Source organism: Myotis lucifugus, unplaced genomic scaffold, assembly GCF_000147115.1.
Source record: "Myotis lucifugus unplaced genomic scaffold, Myoluc2.0 scaffold_533, whole genome shotgun sequence".
Lineage (NCBI taxonomy): Eukaryota > Metazoa > Chordata > Mammalia > Chiroptera > Vespertilionidae > Myotis > Myotis lucifugus.
In genome coordinates this window covers 425820-444463 of record NW_005871581.1, presented here as the reverse complement: position 1 = coordinate 444463, position 18644 = coordinate 425820, and the positions used below count along the sequence as shown (strand labels likewise).

At 37.5% G+C, this 18644-nt stretch overlaps 1 protein-coding gene across 1 annotated transcript in view; it reads right to left on the bottom strand.

Annotated features, from left to right (window-relative positions):
• The window catches only part of UHRF2 (ubiquitin like with PHD and ring finger domains 2), a 58440-nt gene that overhangs the window by 9176 nt on the left and 30620 nt on the right, over positions 1-18644 (bottom strand). Inside the window, 7 exon segments of the mRNA XM_006104019.3 lie at positions 493-655; positions 4918-5024; positions 7401-7505; positions 10626-10733; positions 12510-12633; positions 15349-15532; positions 18098-18207. Of these exon segments, the coding sequence (XP_006104081.1) occupies positions 493-655; positions 4918-5024; positions 7401-7505; positions 10626-10733; positions 12510-12633; positions 15349-15532; positions 18098-18207 (901 nt within the window).

Here is an 18644-nt window from a genome sequence, read left to right as displayed (position 1 = left end):
TTATAAGTACAGATTGCTATAAATTTGAAATACTAACAAGATTATGCTCATTAATAGAATTTTGCATAACGGTAAATAGAAATGGTGACAGTAAATGCCTCTATTTGTTTAAACAAAGAATACAACCTATTTAAAAATTATACTGTGCTGCTTGAAAATCGATTACAATTAAACTCATTCTGAAAGCTACATAAGAATCAAGATCTACAATGGCCAAGTTATTTAAATGGTTTTATCATAGAGAATATACTTATAAAAAGCTTAACCCCAAATATAGCTCTGCCCTTATGGTCTTGAAATTAGTCTTAAAAGAAAAGTATCAAAATTAAGGTCACTTTGTGTATCTGCTATATATCCAGAAAAAGTAGAAATACCAACTAAGATAGTCTACTGTTTCCTCCAGCCCACCCACAGTAGAGTAGTTCCCTGTGGTAACTCTGTCCTAAAAGCCCAGGAAGAATGACTAACAAGAGGTCATGCCAGATAGAGCACCTTATAAATGCCATCATATCTGTTGCCTTCTTCAGGAGCATATTTGCTGATCTTCCTCCCTTTAAAACTGCGTATCACTCTGACTGGCTTACCAGCTCTCCAATTCCGAGATTCTGCTCCAACTTTATCATCCAATGGAGCATCACAGTTTAGGGCCAATGCCCTAAAAAATAAAGCAAAGTCTTTATACCAAGTAATCTTTCTCCAAGTATATAATCACATCAGTAGCTCAATTAAAAGGTGAATTATGCCTTACCTGATGGTTAAGATTCTATGATTCTTTCCATATTATTCCAGATAATAGGATTATGCTTTCCCCCACCAGCAGAGAAGACAAATCAGTTTTCTGATGTCATCCCCAAGCCAGGGGATTGGTTCTCAGATAGCCTGTAGGGTTCTTCTGAAAGTAATAACATCTGTGCCACGTATAATAGAAAACAACTAGAAATACATGGAATTTTCTTTAAATAACGTTTGTTGAGGGAAGGGAAAAGTTGGAAAACTAAAGCAAGTGATTGTTGTAATAGTTATTTTTGATATGGGAGTGAAGTAAATCGCTGAAATAACGTAGAAAGAAACCCAGAAAAATACATTTGTCAGCAAGGTACAAATGACCTCTCTAGCTCCACTTTCCAGACAACAGAGATTCCTTAAAGTTTAGAAAATATTAAGAACAAGTTCAATACGAAAATATCCTTTAAAAACCTCCAGTAAAAAGATAAGTTTAAATAAAACTGAAGCATTCAAATGTCTGTGCTAACTCATAATAAAGACGTCTGGCTGCTCAAGATCAGTGCATTTTACTGATGACAAACGAATAAGCAGGAACACTAAGCTGGAAGCAGCACCTGATTTAGCTTAAGCTTCCTAAGTATGCGTACTCCATTATAATTAATCAGTAAGGTTACTAGATGTTAATCTTTCTTGGGAGAACTTAGTCCTGCCAAAAAAAAAGACCAAACTAGAATCTATGTAAAATTAGCATTTTTTTTTCTCCAAGACACCTACTTTCTAACTTAGGTGAAAAAAAAACCACTGAGAACACATCAGGTCAAAAATACATACACATAGCCTGACTGGCGTGGCTCAGTGATAGAGTCAACTTATAAACCAGGAGGTCACACATGGTTCAATTCCCAGGTGAGGCCCAGGCCCAGGCTGTGGGTTCTCTCTCATCATTAATGTTTCTATATCTCTCTCCTTCCCCATTCCTCTCTGAAATCAATATATTAAATATATATGTATAAATATACATATGTAAATAAATATATATATTTTTATATACAGTGGGGCCTTGACTTACGAGTTTAATTCGTTTCGTGACGGAGCTCGTAACTCAAATTACTCGTATGTCAAATCAAAAGTGAACGAGTGAAACACGTGATGCTGGGCTGATGTTGTGGCGTTCACTGTGACGCTCGCTGCGCCAACTAGCGGTGGGGTATCTGAAGCTGGTTTGTAACCCGAATTTTAGCTCGCAACTCAAAGCAAAAAATCGGCCGAGAGACGGCTCGTATCTCGAAAAACTCGTTAGGGGGGACACTCGTAAGTCAAGGCCCCACTGTATTAAAAGAATACATACATATACAATCTGGTGATACAAAATACATGTTCAGGGTATAGTTCTCTGTGCAGGCTCAAAAAATAGGTCTTAAGACTAAATGACAATCTACTAAAATAGCATTTAAAAAAATGTATCTTTATTGTTGAAAGTATTACAGATGTCCTCTTTGTTTTTTTCTACTAAAATATATCTTGAATAAAAAAAAACTAAAACAATATCTTGATCATAGTTATATTGTTAAAGTAAATGAACTTAAGAAAGTGTTTCTTAAACAAACAAAAACCACTTTTATAGATATGGCCAAAGAGTTAAAGCTTATTATGTTTTTTATCTTAAAGGGAGATACATTTCCTCTGGGAGGTAGAGGAAAACACAGGCAACGACTCTAGGTATAGTATTACATCTTTATGGACTATCTATCTCAATACATACTTCATCTTCTTAAAGAGCTAACATAAAGATAACTACTATCTTCATGTTAATGAGTGCAATGCTTTGGTGCTCACAGGTTCCTTCAGTCATAATGACTGCCACCACTAGCTGGCATTAACTCACTTCTAGCTTAACTTAAGTGCCAGGCTGTTCAAGTTATTGAAAAGAGTCCAAGACGATGAAACTAGCTAAAACAAGGCTCTTCCATTACTCTATCCACAGCTCAATTGGTTGTCTCTAACTAACCTGACAAAGGATGGCCTGGTTACCTTGCTATCCCCATCCTTTCAGTTTCATAAAGAGCAAGAGTTTAGAAGAAATAGGAACAAACTTCTGAAAAGCAGGTATCAAAGTACCTCTTAGCAGAGAAACAAAAATGAATTGGACTATATACTACTCAGGAAAGAGTATACTGTAGGTCAGAGCTAAAGGCCTTTCACCTAGTTTTCATGCTCACAAAACATACAGGTACCTTTGCCTAAGAGGTCTTCACAATGAATCACAAGGCATACTCAGAGCTAATTAACTGAATGGATATTAGAGTTTCTATGATATATCAATCCTAAAGTGTTTTGAGCTAATATTTCATTTTCACTACCTTCCTTTTAAAACATTTTTACTACTTGTCAATCATTTGGTAACAAGATTATAAACATGGTAAACAGGGTATACTTATTAGATTCTTCAAAAGCTTAAAAGAATCTACTGTGTACATTTCAAGTGCAGGTAGTTATGAAAGAAATCTCATTCAAACAAAATAATCTATCATTACAGGGAAAAATATAATTTTTAGATCTGACAACTGGAATAGCCTTTTTCAAATTTCAGATACATTTTCATTGACAAAAACACATAAAATCTAACTACTTTTAAGATCACTCCCCCTAAAGAGCTGCTATATTGCTAGAAGACTAGCTAGGGACTGGATTCCTGCCTCAGGAATGTTGCACCAGCAAATCTGATCTGTCTCCTCTGCTGGTTCAGTAAAATAATCCTACTGCCAGAAATAATATAGAAGGAAGACATGAAAATAGAATCTATATAACCTGGTATGCAACAAAGTCTTGAAATCATACTGGTATATTCTTTACTGCACACAGTAATCAGAAATTATGGGTACACTATATAAAACCGAGTGATTTAGATTCAAGAAAGCGAAAAATACTCACTTTTACTTAACAACCCACAAAATACCCTTATTAATATAATATAAAAAATTTAAACTTTATGAAATGATGACAAATTATCAGCATGACAAGTTATAATGTAGCTGTTGCTGTATCATGGTTTGGGTTACTAAATTTATTATTACTCATATTAGCATGCACTTATGAAAGAAAACATTTTGAAGTTACTACATTTTCTGTTCCCATGGAAGCTAGAATGTCATTAATATTTTTATAAAATCAAGGACAACACAAGGTGGCTTTTTTGTAATACCTTACAAGCATTTAGTTTAAAAAGATCACTTTTGTCACTAAATAAACATTCTCCTAACATTTAAAGAATCTTATTATAAATCCTAAAAACACCCTGAGTGTAATTCTGATTAAGCTATATGATGTGTTATTTAAGTGCATAAGTGTGGCTCCCTGTCCCACATTAGTGTCTCTTCTAAAAAAAACTTTGTCACTTTAAATGTGTGTGTGTGGGGAAAAAAGCGCAAGATAAATCTGTGGCCCTTGCCCTACCCGGTTTGGCTCAGTGGATAGAGCGTTGGCCTGCAGACTGAAGGGTCCCAGTTTCAATTCCAGTCAAGGGCATGTACCTGGGTTGCAGGCACATCCCTAGCAGGGAGTGTGCAGGAGGCAGCTGATCGATGTTTCTCTCTCATTGATGTTTCTAACTCTCTATCCTTCTCCCTCTCCCTTCCTCTCTGTAAAAAAATCAATAAAATATATTTAAAAATAAACATCTGTGGCCCTGGCCAGTGTGGCTCAGTTGGTTGGGTGTCAACTCATGCACCAAAGGGCTGCGGGCTCGATCCCAGGTAGAGGGCATGCAGAAGGCATCAATGTTTCTGTCTCTCCCTCTCTAATAATCAACTTAACAAGCTTAAAAAAAAGAAAGATAAATCTGTGTTCATAGAACATAACTCTGACCTGTGGGGTAGTAGATAAGCCACCTTGTCCTTGATTTTATTTAAGTTATATAGTCTTCTTTCTTTCAAAGGATTCAACATGTTTTCAAATGCAAAGTACAGCTATTAAAATTGGAAAATGTCATTTTAAAAATAATAATTTCAAGAAATAAGTTCGGATTTGAGAACAATTATATAATTAGGTAATGGGATTTTAATTTTAGATCTTTAACTTTCAATGTACGATTCTCCTCTACAGTCTAAGTTATAAATTATAGTCCTATAATCAAACATTTATACAAAGCCCATATTCTAAATAGTCTTTACAAACTCTAACAATAAAGAGTACCTGTTCATGTTTGTTAATGTCTGATCAGCTGATGGTGAACCAATTCTTTTATTACCAGCCAGGTTTTTACCACCACTCCCAGTGTATGTGAATTCATCACCTCGGTCCTGTAGAAGAAGATTTCTTCATCATTAAGACACCTAAACCCAAGTGTAATTTCATCAATTCTCATTTCAAAGTCAGAACACTGGTTGGGATGTTGTAAATTGACATGGTCTGCCAAGGTATCTACCAAAATAAGGCCCAATTCAAATGCAATCTTATGTATAGTATACTTTTAAGTATATACTTAATCTAAAAATCTCTTTTTAAAGTTACACACCTCCAAACAGGGCGATTCTCATAATATAAATATATATATATGTATATATATATATATGATCAAATAATCTATAAAATGTTACAAAATTAGCTCTTACGGGTTGGGAATATTATTTCATTTAACTTAGTGTTGTTAAAATAAACTTATCAATATTAGCTTGGAGTACCATTTTAAAAATTCTCCATAACACATTTATTATGTATTTATTATTTATTATACTACAGGCCCAGTGCATGACATTTGTGCAGTGTGTGTGTGTGTGTGTGTGTGTGTGTGTGTGTCTCCCTCAGCCTGGCCTGCGCCCCCTTGCAGTCCAGGAGCCCTTGGGGGATGTCCGACTGCTGTCTTAGGCCCACTCCCCACGGGCCTAAGCAGTCAGTCAGACATCCTTAGCGCTGCGGCAGAGGTGGGAGAGGCTCCCGCCACTGCCACTGTTCTCACCAGCTGTGAGCGGTGCTCCCCCTGTGGGAGCGCACTGACCACCAGGGGGCAGCTCCTGCATTGAGCATCTGCCCCCTGGTGGTCAGTGCATGTCATTGCGACCGGCTGTTCTGCTGTTCGGTCGATTTGTATATTAGCCTTTTATTATATAGGAGGAGGATATTTATGTATTTATTACTTCTGTAGATATGATTTGCCTACAATAAAAGATCAAAAGATTGGAAATGCTTACAAAATATAACATCTCCAGAGACATCTTAGTTGGCAATCTCTAAGCCTAAATAAATTATTCTTTGCATTATTTAATAAACTTAGAATCAATGGCATAAGACACTTCTTTAGCACTTTTTCTCCACAAATGTTTAATGTTTAACTAGTAAATATATTCAAAAGATGGGAAAACAGGAAGTGATAACACCCATCTAACTATTACTGGGTACGCATTTTTAGTTTTACAATTACAGGTTTATATGTTTCATATATTTAAGATAAGCTCTGATCCAAATCACAGAACTGTCTGCATCCTTATTATATGCCCAGGACAACATAAATTACTTCATTCAAAAATCAATACTTTCTGACATAAAATTATGCTATTATTTTTTCTATTTTACACCTGGGGAAACTGAAGTTTAGTGGAGTTAAATAATCTGGCCAAGGTCTCACACACAAAGGTCAGAGCCCAGATCAAAAAAACTTACTAATTGCTAAAAACATATGTTGAAGAGATTCCACTTTAGTTGGTTTGTTTTCTTACAGAGTCTTAAAAAAAAACACAAAAAACTAAGTGCTGATTTTAATAAGCTATATAACATTCTTTATATTTCTAAAAAATACTTAAAGATATAACTTCAAAATATGCATGTCAACTACCATACAACCCAGCAACTGTACTTCTGAGCATTTATCCCAGATAATTGGAGACTTAATCAGCAAAACAACAACAAAAACCGTACACAAATGTTAGAGTTTTATTCATAATAAATAAATGGTAAATAGGTAAATAGATGTTCTTCTAGAGGTGAATGGTTAAACAAACTGTGGTACACCTGTATCATGGACTACTACTCAGCAATAAAACGAATGAAGTATTGATACATGCCATAGTTTGAGAATTATGCTGAGCAAAAAAAGCCATTTCCAAAGGTTACATACTACATGATTCCACTTATAAAGATTTTTGAAGTGAAAAAATTTTAGAAATGAAGAACAGATTAGTGGATATCAGAGGTTGGGGGAATAGATCTAGTATGTGTGTCTATAAAAGGGCAACAAGAGGGATACTTGTGGTAAGGAAAATAATGTTGTATTCTGAATGTATCATGCCAATATCCTGGTTGTGACATTGTTTTATAATTTTGTAAAATGTGCCATTGAGGGAAAATGGGTAAAGAGCACAAAGATATTTATACTATTTCTAATACTACATGTCAATCTACAGTTATCCCAAAATTACAAGTTTAATTTAAAAAATGAGATCTACAGGGAATGTATTTTCACTGCAATAACCAGTTAACTATATATGGTAACTGATTATATATCAAAACAATACAAAGATTAAATACTGTCAATTGATTTACCCTGTAACCTGTATAGAACTTCAACATAAATATTAAATTAAAAAGAGGTAGGATTTGATATACTCTAGACATAACTTCTGAATTTTACTGAATGATTAAAACAGATTCTAAATAAAGTACAAGGTTGTATCATGACTTACTACTTCATCTGCAAATCCACCAGCCAGGACAAGAGAATAAGCTCCATCATTACTTCGACCATGAATTCCACCAACATGGGGCCTATGTACACCTGCTTCACTCACCTATAAAATAAACAGAGTCTCAAAATACCTTTGAACAGTTAATTAACTGTTACATTTACAAAATGCTTTCACATATACCTTTTGACCCAAAAAGCCTCCAATTAAGAACTGCATTGTCACTCAGAGTTCTACTTTTTGCTCAATGATTCCTAAAAGTGCTCAAGCTTAGAATTCTGAGTTTCAAAATAATCATTAAGTAATCTTTTTTTGTCTATTGCTAATAATAGCTCAACTGGGGTAAACAAGAACTTTCTATCAGTGCTACAGATCTCTTCCCTTATTTTTCATTTTTGATTATGCCACTGTTCCCTAGCCATGTCAGAAAGGCAGAGGTCATTTTAGCCTCAATCTTCTCCATTATTGTTCAAACCCATTTATTTGGTCACAAATACTGCTGATTTGATCTCCCAAATCTATCTTTTTCTCCTTTCATGGTTATATTAGTTTGAGTTGTTAATGCTTAAACTAGACCCTGTTTCACGGCCTCCAGTTTTGTTCCTTCAAACCCATTCTACCCACCACAAACAGAATGATCCTTTTAAGAAGAAAATCTGCTTAAAATATATTAAATGGTCTAATAGTCAGTCTATAGAGCCCAAGTTAAGTATTACACATTGTCCTCTCTCAATCTGACTCCTATCTCCTTATCACCAGCTTCTCCTTCATGGAGCCTCTGTGTTTGAACCAAAACTACTCAATGTTATTCAAACATACTACCCATTTTCTTAGTTTACTCATGCTATTCTACTTCTTCAAAAGCCTACTATTTTTTCCATTTACATTCACATCTGTCTCACTAAACCGAGTCACGTCTTTGTGTATTTCAAACTCCCTCAGAGAAGCACTATAACTCATCTGCTTAACATACAATTGTTCTTAGCAGAGGAAAAGAAGCTAAAACCCATGCCTGAATAGTGGGCTAGGGAAAGAGGCATATACCAGCCATGAGAAGCTGGTATGGGCAACAGAACCTGGAATTAGTCCTTGGAAACACCAGGTACTTCAGAAGATAGGATCACCTGATTCCCAACCTCACCAACCCTAAGAAAATACATCTATTCTGAATCTTCCCCAATTTCCTACATGGCAAATTCATCCTTTTAGTTGCTCAGACCAACAACCTCAAAATCATCTTAGACCTTATTAATGGGGCTTTTAGAATTCAGAAATGAATTAGTGACAGATATACACACACAAAATCAAAGCAAAATAAAAGACAATTAAAAATACAGCCCTGGCCAGTTTGGCTCAGTGGATAGAGCAATGGCCTGTGGACTCAAGGGTTCTGGGTTCCATTCCGGTCAAGGGCACATGCCCAGGTTGCGGGCTCGATCCTCAGTAGAGAGTGTGCAGGAGGCAGCCAATCAATGATTCTCTCTCATCATTGATGTTTCTATCTCTCTCTTCCTCTCTAAAATCAATTGAAATATTTTTTTAAAAAAATTAAAATAGCCCTAACCGATTTGGCTCAGTGGATAGAGCGTCGGCCTGCGGCCTGAAGGGTCCCGGGTTCGATTCCGGTCAAGGGCATGTACCTTGGTTGCAGGCACATCCCCAGTAGGGGGTGTGCAGGAGGCAGCTGATGGATGTTTCTCTCTCATTGATGTTTCTAACTCTCTATCCCTCTCCCTTCCTCTCTGTAAAAAAAAAAAAAAAAAAATCAATAAAAAAGTGTTTTTTATTGTATTTATATTTTATGATACTGTATTTATTTATAATATTTTTACTGTATTTACATATCCAAAGTCATAATAATATAAACCTTGAATACTGATTTAGCCAAAATTATTTAAACCACTGCATGGATGGGAGGATAAAGTGTGTTTAACTATTCATTTTCTATAGAAGTTAATAAAACTAATAATATATGAAGACAAAAGCAGTTTAAACACATTATTCAGAAATAAGGTGGTAAATCCAGAAGAAAACAACTAAAATGTTAAAGTGGTTGCCTCTGACAAATAGAAAATGGGAACAAACAAAGGGTGGGTTTTTTTTTTTTTTAAATATATTTTATTGATTTTTTAGAGAGGAAAGGAGAGAGATAGAGAGTTAGAAACATCAATGAGAGAGAAACATCAATCAGCTGCCTCCTGCACACCTCCTACTGGGGATGTGCCCGCAACCCAGGTACATGCCCTTGACCGGAATCGAACCTGGGACCTTTGAGTCCGCAGGCCGATGCTCTATCCACTGAGCCAAACCGGTTTTGGCAAGGGTGGGTTTTTAAAATATGCCATGTACTAGTATTTAACTTTTCAAGCTATGTATATGTATCACACTATTTTAATTTTAAAATGTTACCACTGTAGACCCTGGCCGGGACCCTCAGTTGGCTAGAGCATCTTCTCAATACACCAAAGTTGTGGGTTCAATCCCCGGTCAGGGTACAAACAAAAATCAACCAATGAACGTATAACAACAAATCTCTAATCTCTCTCTCAAATCAATACACACACACACACACACACACACACACACACACAAAACCACTCTACTCTTATTTAAAGTTTAATATCCCCTAATTGGAAACTTAAATTTTCTGTAATGATAAAATTAAATTTCTAAACAATAAATCAGTAATAAATACAACAGAGCCTTCTTCAAGGGGAAATCGTAAGTAATTTTATCCTGAATTTATGGCAGTTCCTCTGACCAATACCTTAACAATCATTCAGGAGGATAAGCCCCAAAGAATACACCTAAAGTGAGCCTTTTTGAAGTTCAATGACATTAGATGAGAACTTACCACATACATGACTTAAAGAAAAAAAGTTAACATTTCAAATATTAAACTCTTGGCAAGAAAATTTCTTTAGAAAGCTTACCAATAATGCTAACTAACATCACATAACAGAAGAGTAAAATTAAATGATGAAAAGGCTGAAATTAGGCAGAAATGATAAAATTAGGCTGACTAATTTCATGATCCATGTTTCTCTGTCTGCTAAACTATGGGGAAGAGCCTACCCATTATAACAGAAAACCTTGCATTCTAACAACTGAATACCATATGTTACTACATAGGTTAGTCTATTTATAATCAACAGGCAGTGATAGTTTTTACAATTTGAACTATATCCAATTTTACCCTTTCCACTAAGCCAATTTTAAAAATACCTGAACTCTAAATCTCCAAGTCGATCCAACTGGAATCCCAGGAATAGGTCCATAATGATTAGAAGGAACAATGGTACATTCTTTAGTGCGACCAACACAGGCCATTCCCTACAAGTCACAGAACAGCCATTTGAGAAATCAGTTATGTTAAATCTTAAAGCCCTTAAATCCCATACTTGTGAATATAAACCCAACTATATGATTAACAATATAAAACAATTCATGTTAAGTTCAATGGACAATTATCCTATCTAATAATAGACAAAGATTGAAATTAACCATACCTCTGCTACGCTTCCCATTGGCTAATCAGTGAGATATGCAAATTAACCGCCAACAAAGATGGCGGCCGGCAGCCACGCAGCTGAAGCGAGCAGGAGGCTTGCTTGCTCCAGTGATGGAGGAAGCCAAGCTTCCTCCCTGCTGCGGTCTGGCTCTGAGCTCCACTCTAAGCAACAAAGTTGCAATTATAGAAGCTAAACAAACCCCAGATACCTGCTTTCAGCAGGCCGTGGCCTCGGAGCTGGAGTGGCAACAAAGTTTCAGTTATAGAAGGTAAATAAATCCCAGAATAAAAAAAAAAAAAAAGAAAACACTGGGGGTTAGGGGAGGCTGGGGGATTGTTAAGGGCGGGGGAAAAAAGGAGACATATGTAATACTCTTTGTAATACTTTAAGCAATAAAACAATTTAAAAAAAAGATTAAAAAAAAAGAAAAAAAGGAAAAAAGGAGAGGCTGGGAGCTTCTGTCGCCAGCGGGCTTGGCCAGCCTGAAAACCCTCAGCCCCTCATCCAGGCTGGCCAGGCACCCCAGTGGGGACCCTCATCCTGAAGGGGGTGCGGGCAGCCTGAAAACAGCCATCAGCCCCTCATCCAGGCTAGTCAGGCACCCCACTGGGGACCCCCACCCTGAAGGGGGTGTGACCACCTGCAAACAGCCATCAGCCCCTCACCCAGGCTGGCCAGGCACCTAAGCAGGACCCCCACCCTGATCCGGGACACCCTTCAGGGCAAACCACCCAGCCCTCATCCATGCACCAGGCCTCTATCCTATATAGTAAAAGGGTAATATGTAAACTGACCCTAACAGCAGAAAGACTGGGAATGACTGGTCACTATGACACACACTGACCACCAGGGGCCAGACCCTCAATGCAGGAGCTGCCCTCTGGTGGTCAGTGCGCTCCCACATGGGGGAGCTCTGCTCAGCCACAAGCCAGGCTGATGGCTGCCAGTACAGCGGTGGTGGTGGGAGCCTCTCCTGCCTCCTCAGCAGTGCTAAGGATGTCAGACTGCAGCTTAGGTCTGCTCCCCACTGGCAAGTGGACATCCCCCAAGGGCTGCCAGAGGGATGTCTGATTGCCAACGTAGGCCCAATCCCCCGGGGAGCAGGCCTAAGGCAGCAGGTAGTCATCCCCCGAGGGGTTCCAGACTGTGAGAGGGCACAGGCTGGGCTGAGGGACACCCCCCCCAGTGCACAAATTTTTGTGCACCAGGCCTCTAGTCCTATATAATAAAAGCCTAATATGCTAAGTGTCCGACTTTTCGTTCAACCAGTCGCTATGACATGCACTGACCACCAGGGGGCAGATACTCCAACCGGTAGGTTAGCTTGCTGCTGGGGTACAGCTTGCTGCTGGGGACTGGGTGAGATGGGCCAGACACACCCCGGAGCCCTCCCGCGGTCCCTCCCCGGCCCCAATTGCGCACGGGGCCCCTAGTAATAATTATAAATTAACAATTAATATCATTAAACAACATATTTGTTAATATTTCTGATACTTAGAGTACCATTTATACCATTACTACTATTGTTATTATAACTTGCATTATAGTTATTATAAATATTATAACTAGGAAAAAAAAGGGAGACTTTTTTCTTTACCCTGCCCCAGTCTCTCCGGCTTCCGGTACTAGCTGATGGCATCTTTGCTTTCTTTTTACTCATCTTAAGTTTTTCACCAGCCTTTACAACTTCACTGGAATCAGTTTTACAGGAAGGACAATACCTTAAAAAAAGAGAGAGAGAGAGAGAGAGAGAGAGAGAGAGAGAGAGAGAATTCTGGTAATACCGTATTAAAGCCAATCTATATATATAAAAGCCTAAGTGGCCATTATGACCAAATGACTGGTCACTATGACGCACACTGACCACCAGGGGGCAGATGCTCAATGCAAGAGCTGCCCCCTGGTGGTCAGTGTGCTCCCACAGTGGGAGCACTGCTCAGCCAGAAGTCGGGCTCATGGCTGGTGAGTGCAGCTGTGACAGTGGGAGCCTCTCCCATCTCCGTGGCAGCGCTACCAGGCGGCAGCAGCAGCAGGTGCAGCAGGGCTGGGATGAGTGGCAGCGGAGCTGCGCCCGGCCCTGGCTGGGGTCATCCCCGGCCACCTGCCACTTTGGCACTGCTACATCCCTCGGGAGGATGTTGGACTGCTGGGTTTTGGCTCGATCCCCAGACTGGGAGAGGGTGCAGGCCAGGCTGAGGGACCCCACCCATGCACGAATCCATGCAGCAGGCCTCTAGTAACAAAATAATGGCCTTTGTAGGGTAGAATGAGTTTTAAGATATTATAATCAGTGTATACTATAGAGCTTCAGCTGGCACTTAAGTATTAAAGTTTTCAAAATATTTACATGGTTTAGACTGGTCAAAACAACAACAAAACAAAAAGTTGTCACTCTCTTAGAGAACATAAAATATTTTACTATCATAAATTCTCAAATTTAATTCAAAAGCCAGACACAGCTGTCCAATTCAAATGGAATTATCTTATCACTAACCCTGAGAATGAAAATTATTCACATAATAGATGATTCTAGACTGAACATTTAACTATGTATGCAACCCAAACATCTCCCATCTAAATTGGTTATTAGGATTCTCAAGCGAAAAATGTAAAGTCTACTATAACAAGTATTTAAGGATGTTTATATTAGCCTTAGCCCTAGTTCAATTTTAATTCTTTGTACTTGTTTGTCCTTTAGCTTATTTGTAGTTGGTCACACTGCTGTAACCTGTACAGGCAGACCACTGCAATAAAGTGAGTATTGCAATAAATCAAGTTATAATCTGTTTTCTGGCAGTGTCTAGCTTCAATGTGTAAAAGACATCTGTGAAGCACAACAAAATAAAGTACAGGCAGTCCTCGGGTTACTGAACTCGACATACGTCGTTTTGTGGTTATGTCGCCATCTCCCATTTATTTATAAAAAAAAATTCCGTCATTTTGATGTATGTACATATGTGCTTTATGTTTTTTATTATTTATTTACCACAAGTAAAGGTCAGGAATTGTTATCTTTCTTTTAAATTTTTTTTACTGTTTCACTTCATTACTGCTGTGTATGTGCTCCATGTGAGCGACGTAGGTGCTTATGTAGGTGGGTTCCAACTTACGGCAAAAATTGTGTTATGTCACGCCATAGGAACAGATCTCTGACATAACCTGAGGACCTACTATATGCCTATATATCATTATAAGCCGTCTTAAATCATTTCTAAAAAGCAAAGTATATCTATAGCATGAAATGGGCTATTCTGTGTCACCAAGGAATGGAATCCTATACAATAAAAGGCCAATATGCAAATCGACCAAATGGCGGAATGACTGGTCGTTATGATGCGCACTGACCACCAGGGGGCAGACACTCAACAATGAGCTGCCCCCTGGAGGTCAGTGTGCTCTCAAACGGGAATGCCGAGGGAGCCCCTCCCACCTGTGCTGCAGGTGGGTAGTAAGGAGCGAGGGGTCCCGGACTGTGAGAGGGCCCAGGCAGGGCTGAGGGACCCCCCGCCCCAATGCATGAATGTCATGTACTGGGCCTCTAGTATCTTAATAAAGATTGTCTGGCCACTCCCATTAATTTTAAATTTGTCTATACTTTCCATTTCATAATTATCTATAGAGCAAAGTTAGGCTATGAGATACACAAATTCAAGGCAAAATTATGTATAAGAAGGCAATAAATACTATTAAGTGAAATCCCTCCTAATTAGGAAATCAAGAAAGCTTCCAAAAATCAATTTGTTAAGAATGTATATTACCTGTTGTGCTAACCTTCATAATGATAATTTTATCAAAGATCTTATGGTTAAAGCAGGCATTATCTGTCTGATGAAAAAATAAGTTCAGAGATTAAATATCCAAACATGATTTAGAGAAGTAGAAAAGATGTAAGGTTAAGGAGGTCCAGGTGAAGTGAAGGATCTCAGTATCAATGTGGATATATTCCATAGTGTAATCTAAGACAATTTTCTAATTATATGATCCTAAAGTCACCCCTGGAATCCATTCCTTCATCAGGTTTGTTAAGAACCTAATGCCAGGCACTATTTGGATGAGTAAGAGCAATGTTTGTGATCCAAGTGTCTATACGTAGTAGTTAAGGAAAACTAGTCCATACAATGAATCAATTTCAGAAAAGTGCTAAGTGCTATAAAGGAAATACATCAGTGTTGTATGTGTGCTAAGAGTGATTAAAAATGCCATGTGTCTTTAGAATATAGACTCTGTATTGGAGCAGAGACTGAAGGCATTAAATATGGAGCTAGAGACCAGTTCAGAAGCTGTTGTAATAACTGAATAAAAGTATTAAGGCCATAATACATTAAGTACTTTAATATACATTATGCATCTTTGGAAATCTATGTTTGGCAGTTCAAATATCTATTTCACATTCAATTTTAAACGTGGTAACAACAAAAAAACCCTGATAATCATACCATTCCTCTTCAGGGACCTTATCCAAAGGTGGGTTCAGGCAGTAAATATGATAGGCCTGGTTACATTCATCACAAAGAAGCTGCATGCTTGGGTCCCGTTTTTCACCACATTCACGACAGGAGCAATTATGGCAGTTTTTATCTGGGTCTCCGTGACAAAAGTTACATTCAGGTTCATTTCTCCCTAATAAGAACACAATACAGCAAGCCTAGTCTTAAAATCATTTTTGTATCTATGAATCTTCTAAAGAAAAACCCATAAAAATACCACAGCTTTTTTAATGACGAGAAAGGAACCATAAGAATTAATCAGAGTATGGGACTTTAATAATAAGTGCATGAGTCTCATGAATCAAATTTTCAGGGACGGGGCACAGGCATCTGTCAGTAATAAATCTAACTACACTCCATCATGAGGATAATGCACTTCTATCTTAAAAATTTATATTGACTAGACTCATGGTTTCCCAAATGTGCACCAATGCAGTGAACTCACTAGGACACCATATCTTGTAATTTCAAGGGAAATACAATACTTTGTTGAATAAGTGGCATTTATAACTCAGGTGATTTTATCCAACTTATCAATTGGTTCAAAACTCTGGCAAGTTAAAAAGTACCATTTATTGTCCCTTCCCTATCTAAATCCAAACACCTTTTGACAAAGTGTTCCCTTAGAATTTTAAAATATACATAGGTACACCCAAAAAGTCTTACAGTAATGTTCATAATACCAAAAGTTAATATTAAATGTCAATCAAAAGAGGAACAGTTGGATAGATTTTATGTCAACTTACAAGAACTATTAATATAGAGGAAGCCACATTTCAAAAAGGAAATAATTTTTAAATAACACAAAATTATTTAAATATACAAAGATAAATCATATAGAGGAAGATGTCTAGAAATGACATATGCTGTTAGCATGATTGCCTCCTGGGAGTTCTATATTACTTGAATTTATATTGTATGTACATCTGTAAGGAAATTTACCATATCAGAACTAATCTACCAATATAAGGAAAATGGGGAAAAGTACTTGACAAAGGGGATAGAAGAAGAAAAAAAGAGAAAAGGCTACTGATTTTAGTGCTAACTTTTTGACTGACAGCTGCCTGTTCTTGTCAATAAAGATACTTTTGTTTCACTTCCACTAAGGTAGCTTAACACATAAGTAATGGAAATACAAGAAACCTAAAAGGCATGTTTAGAGTTTTGGTTGGGGAGTGAGTGATCTGATCAATGGAAGTCTGGATGTGGCTCTGAAATGGTTTCTTTACACACAAGTGCAAAGTTGTAGCTATAAAGTGATTAGTATTAGACAGAGAACAAAAAATATATATACAGACATACTGAGTGAGAGAAAACAGACATGAGAAAAACCTAGACAATCTTGGTTTTCCATTGTGTTTTAATGAGAAAAACTAAGTCACATTAAGTAGGTTTACTCATCAAGTTACCTTTTTTCTTAAGATATAACCATACAAACAGTCATACAGAGTATGCTTTAAGGCAGCGGTCGCCAACCGGTGGTCTGCGGACCACTGGTGGTCCGAGGTCCAAGAGGTTGGCGACTGCTGGTTTAAGGAAACCTTTGGAGCAGCAGTCACCAACCGGTGGTCCGTGGACCACTGATGGTCCATGAGGTCCGAAAGGTTGGCGATCGCTGCTTTAAGGTTCTTAACTCAAATCTAGACATATTATTAGCACTGCAGCCTTAAAAAATTAGAAGGGCTGCCCTAGTCAGTTTTGCTCAATGGATAGAGCACTGGCCCACAGACTGAGGAGGGTCCCAGGTTTGATTCCAGTCAAGGGCACATACATTGGTTGCAAGCTCAATCCTCGGCCCTGGTCAGGACGCACGCAGGAGGCAACCAACTGATGTGTCTCTTTCACATCGATGTTTCTCTCTCCGTCTCTCCCCCTCCTTTCCACTCTCTCTAAAAATCAATGGAAAAATAATATCCTTGGGTGAGAAATAACAATAAAAAAAATTGGAAGGGCTTAGATAGGTAACGTGAAAGTCTATTTATTGATCTGTTAAAGTTTTTGTCTTATAATCTTGCACAATTGGGGTAAGAAGAGGTTAGACAGGACCCCTTTTGTCTTGAACAGTTCTTTTCCAGAATATATTAGACACTGACATGTGGCATAAAATCAATGGATTGCTCTCCACAAAAAAATCACAAAAAAGAATTAAGAGAGTGTGAGACACTAATCTAGTTGGAAAGACAGCAATTGAATCATAAAAGACCTAGAATCTAGTCATACCTCTGTTACCAACTAGATGCATGATATTAAGCAGTAAAATATGTACAATGAAGAGGTAGGAATACATTTCAATGATTATATAAATCTCATTTATTACCTCCTAGAAATTCAAGGATCAGTCAGCACTACTATTCTTAGGCTCTACTGGTATAAAAATAGGTCTCATTAGTAAATTAATCTTGGATGGCCATAAAATTACTGAAACAGAATTTTTATTTGAACAGAACCTATATTTTTATTTGAACAGAACCTATAGTAGAGAAAATGGCAATAAAATGCCAAGAAGAGAAAATATTTCTCTGAAAACAAATTTTATCATGCAAGAAATCCATTAGACCAAAATGGATCTTAAAACTGCTATCCTGAAAATAAAATTGTATGGACTAAGTTTTATACTTCCTTAAAAGTTATTCCCTGGCCAATTAAAATGCCAATCACGGACAATACATGTAGTCTAAGCCCAGAAAACAGTTCATACTTAAAAACTTTCCATCTGCCAATGATAGAGGATGGGCTCCAGGTTTCTCGATCTTGTAGATTTCATTTACAAATTTTATCTGGCAGTCATTTAATTTTCCATCGGAACCCCTGTTTGAAAAAGGAAGAAAGGTTAACTTCTGCCAGCAAAATCTACTCAGATGCAAACGAAAATTAAGTCAGGTGTAAAAATTCACTGAACTTTGTCTATTTACTAATTGGGATTATAGTTATTCCAATTACTCTGAGTTATTATTTCCAATAGAAAAAAAAGTCCAATAGTAATCAGTTCATATTCAAAGTTAAGTGTAACTTTAATGTAATATTAGGAAAAAATTTAGAGACTTCCCTTAGATTATCTGGTAAGAAGATAGCTATCTCACAAATTTAATTTAAAGACTAGATAAATGATACTCTCAATTAAAATGAAAGATTGAAACATATTTCCAATAAATACAGTGAGTTTCTAGGTAAAAATATGACATAATTAAAAAGAAGTCTTTCAGCCCTTGCCAGTGTGGCTCAGTTGGTTGGAACATTGTCCTGTA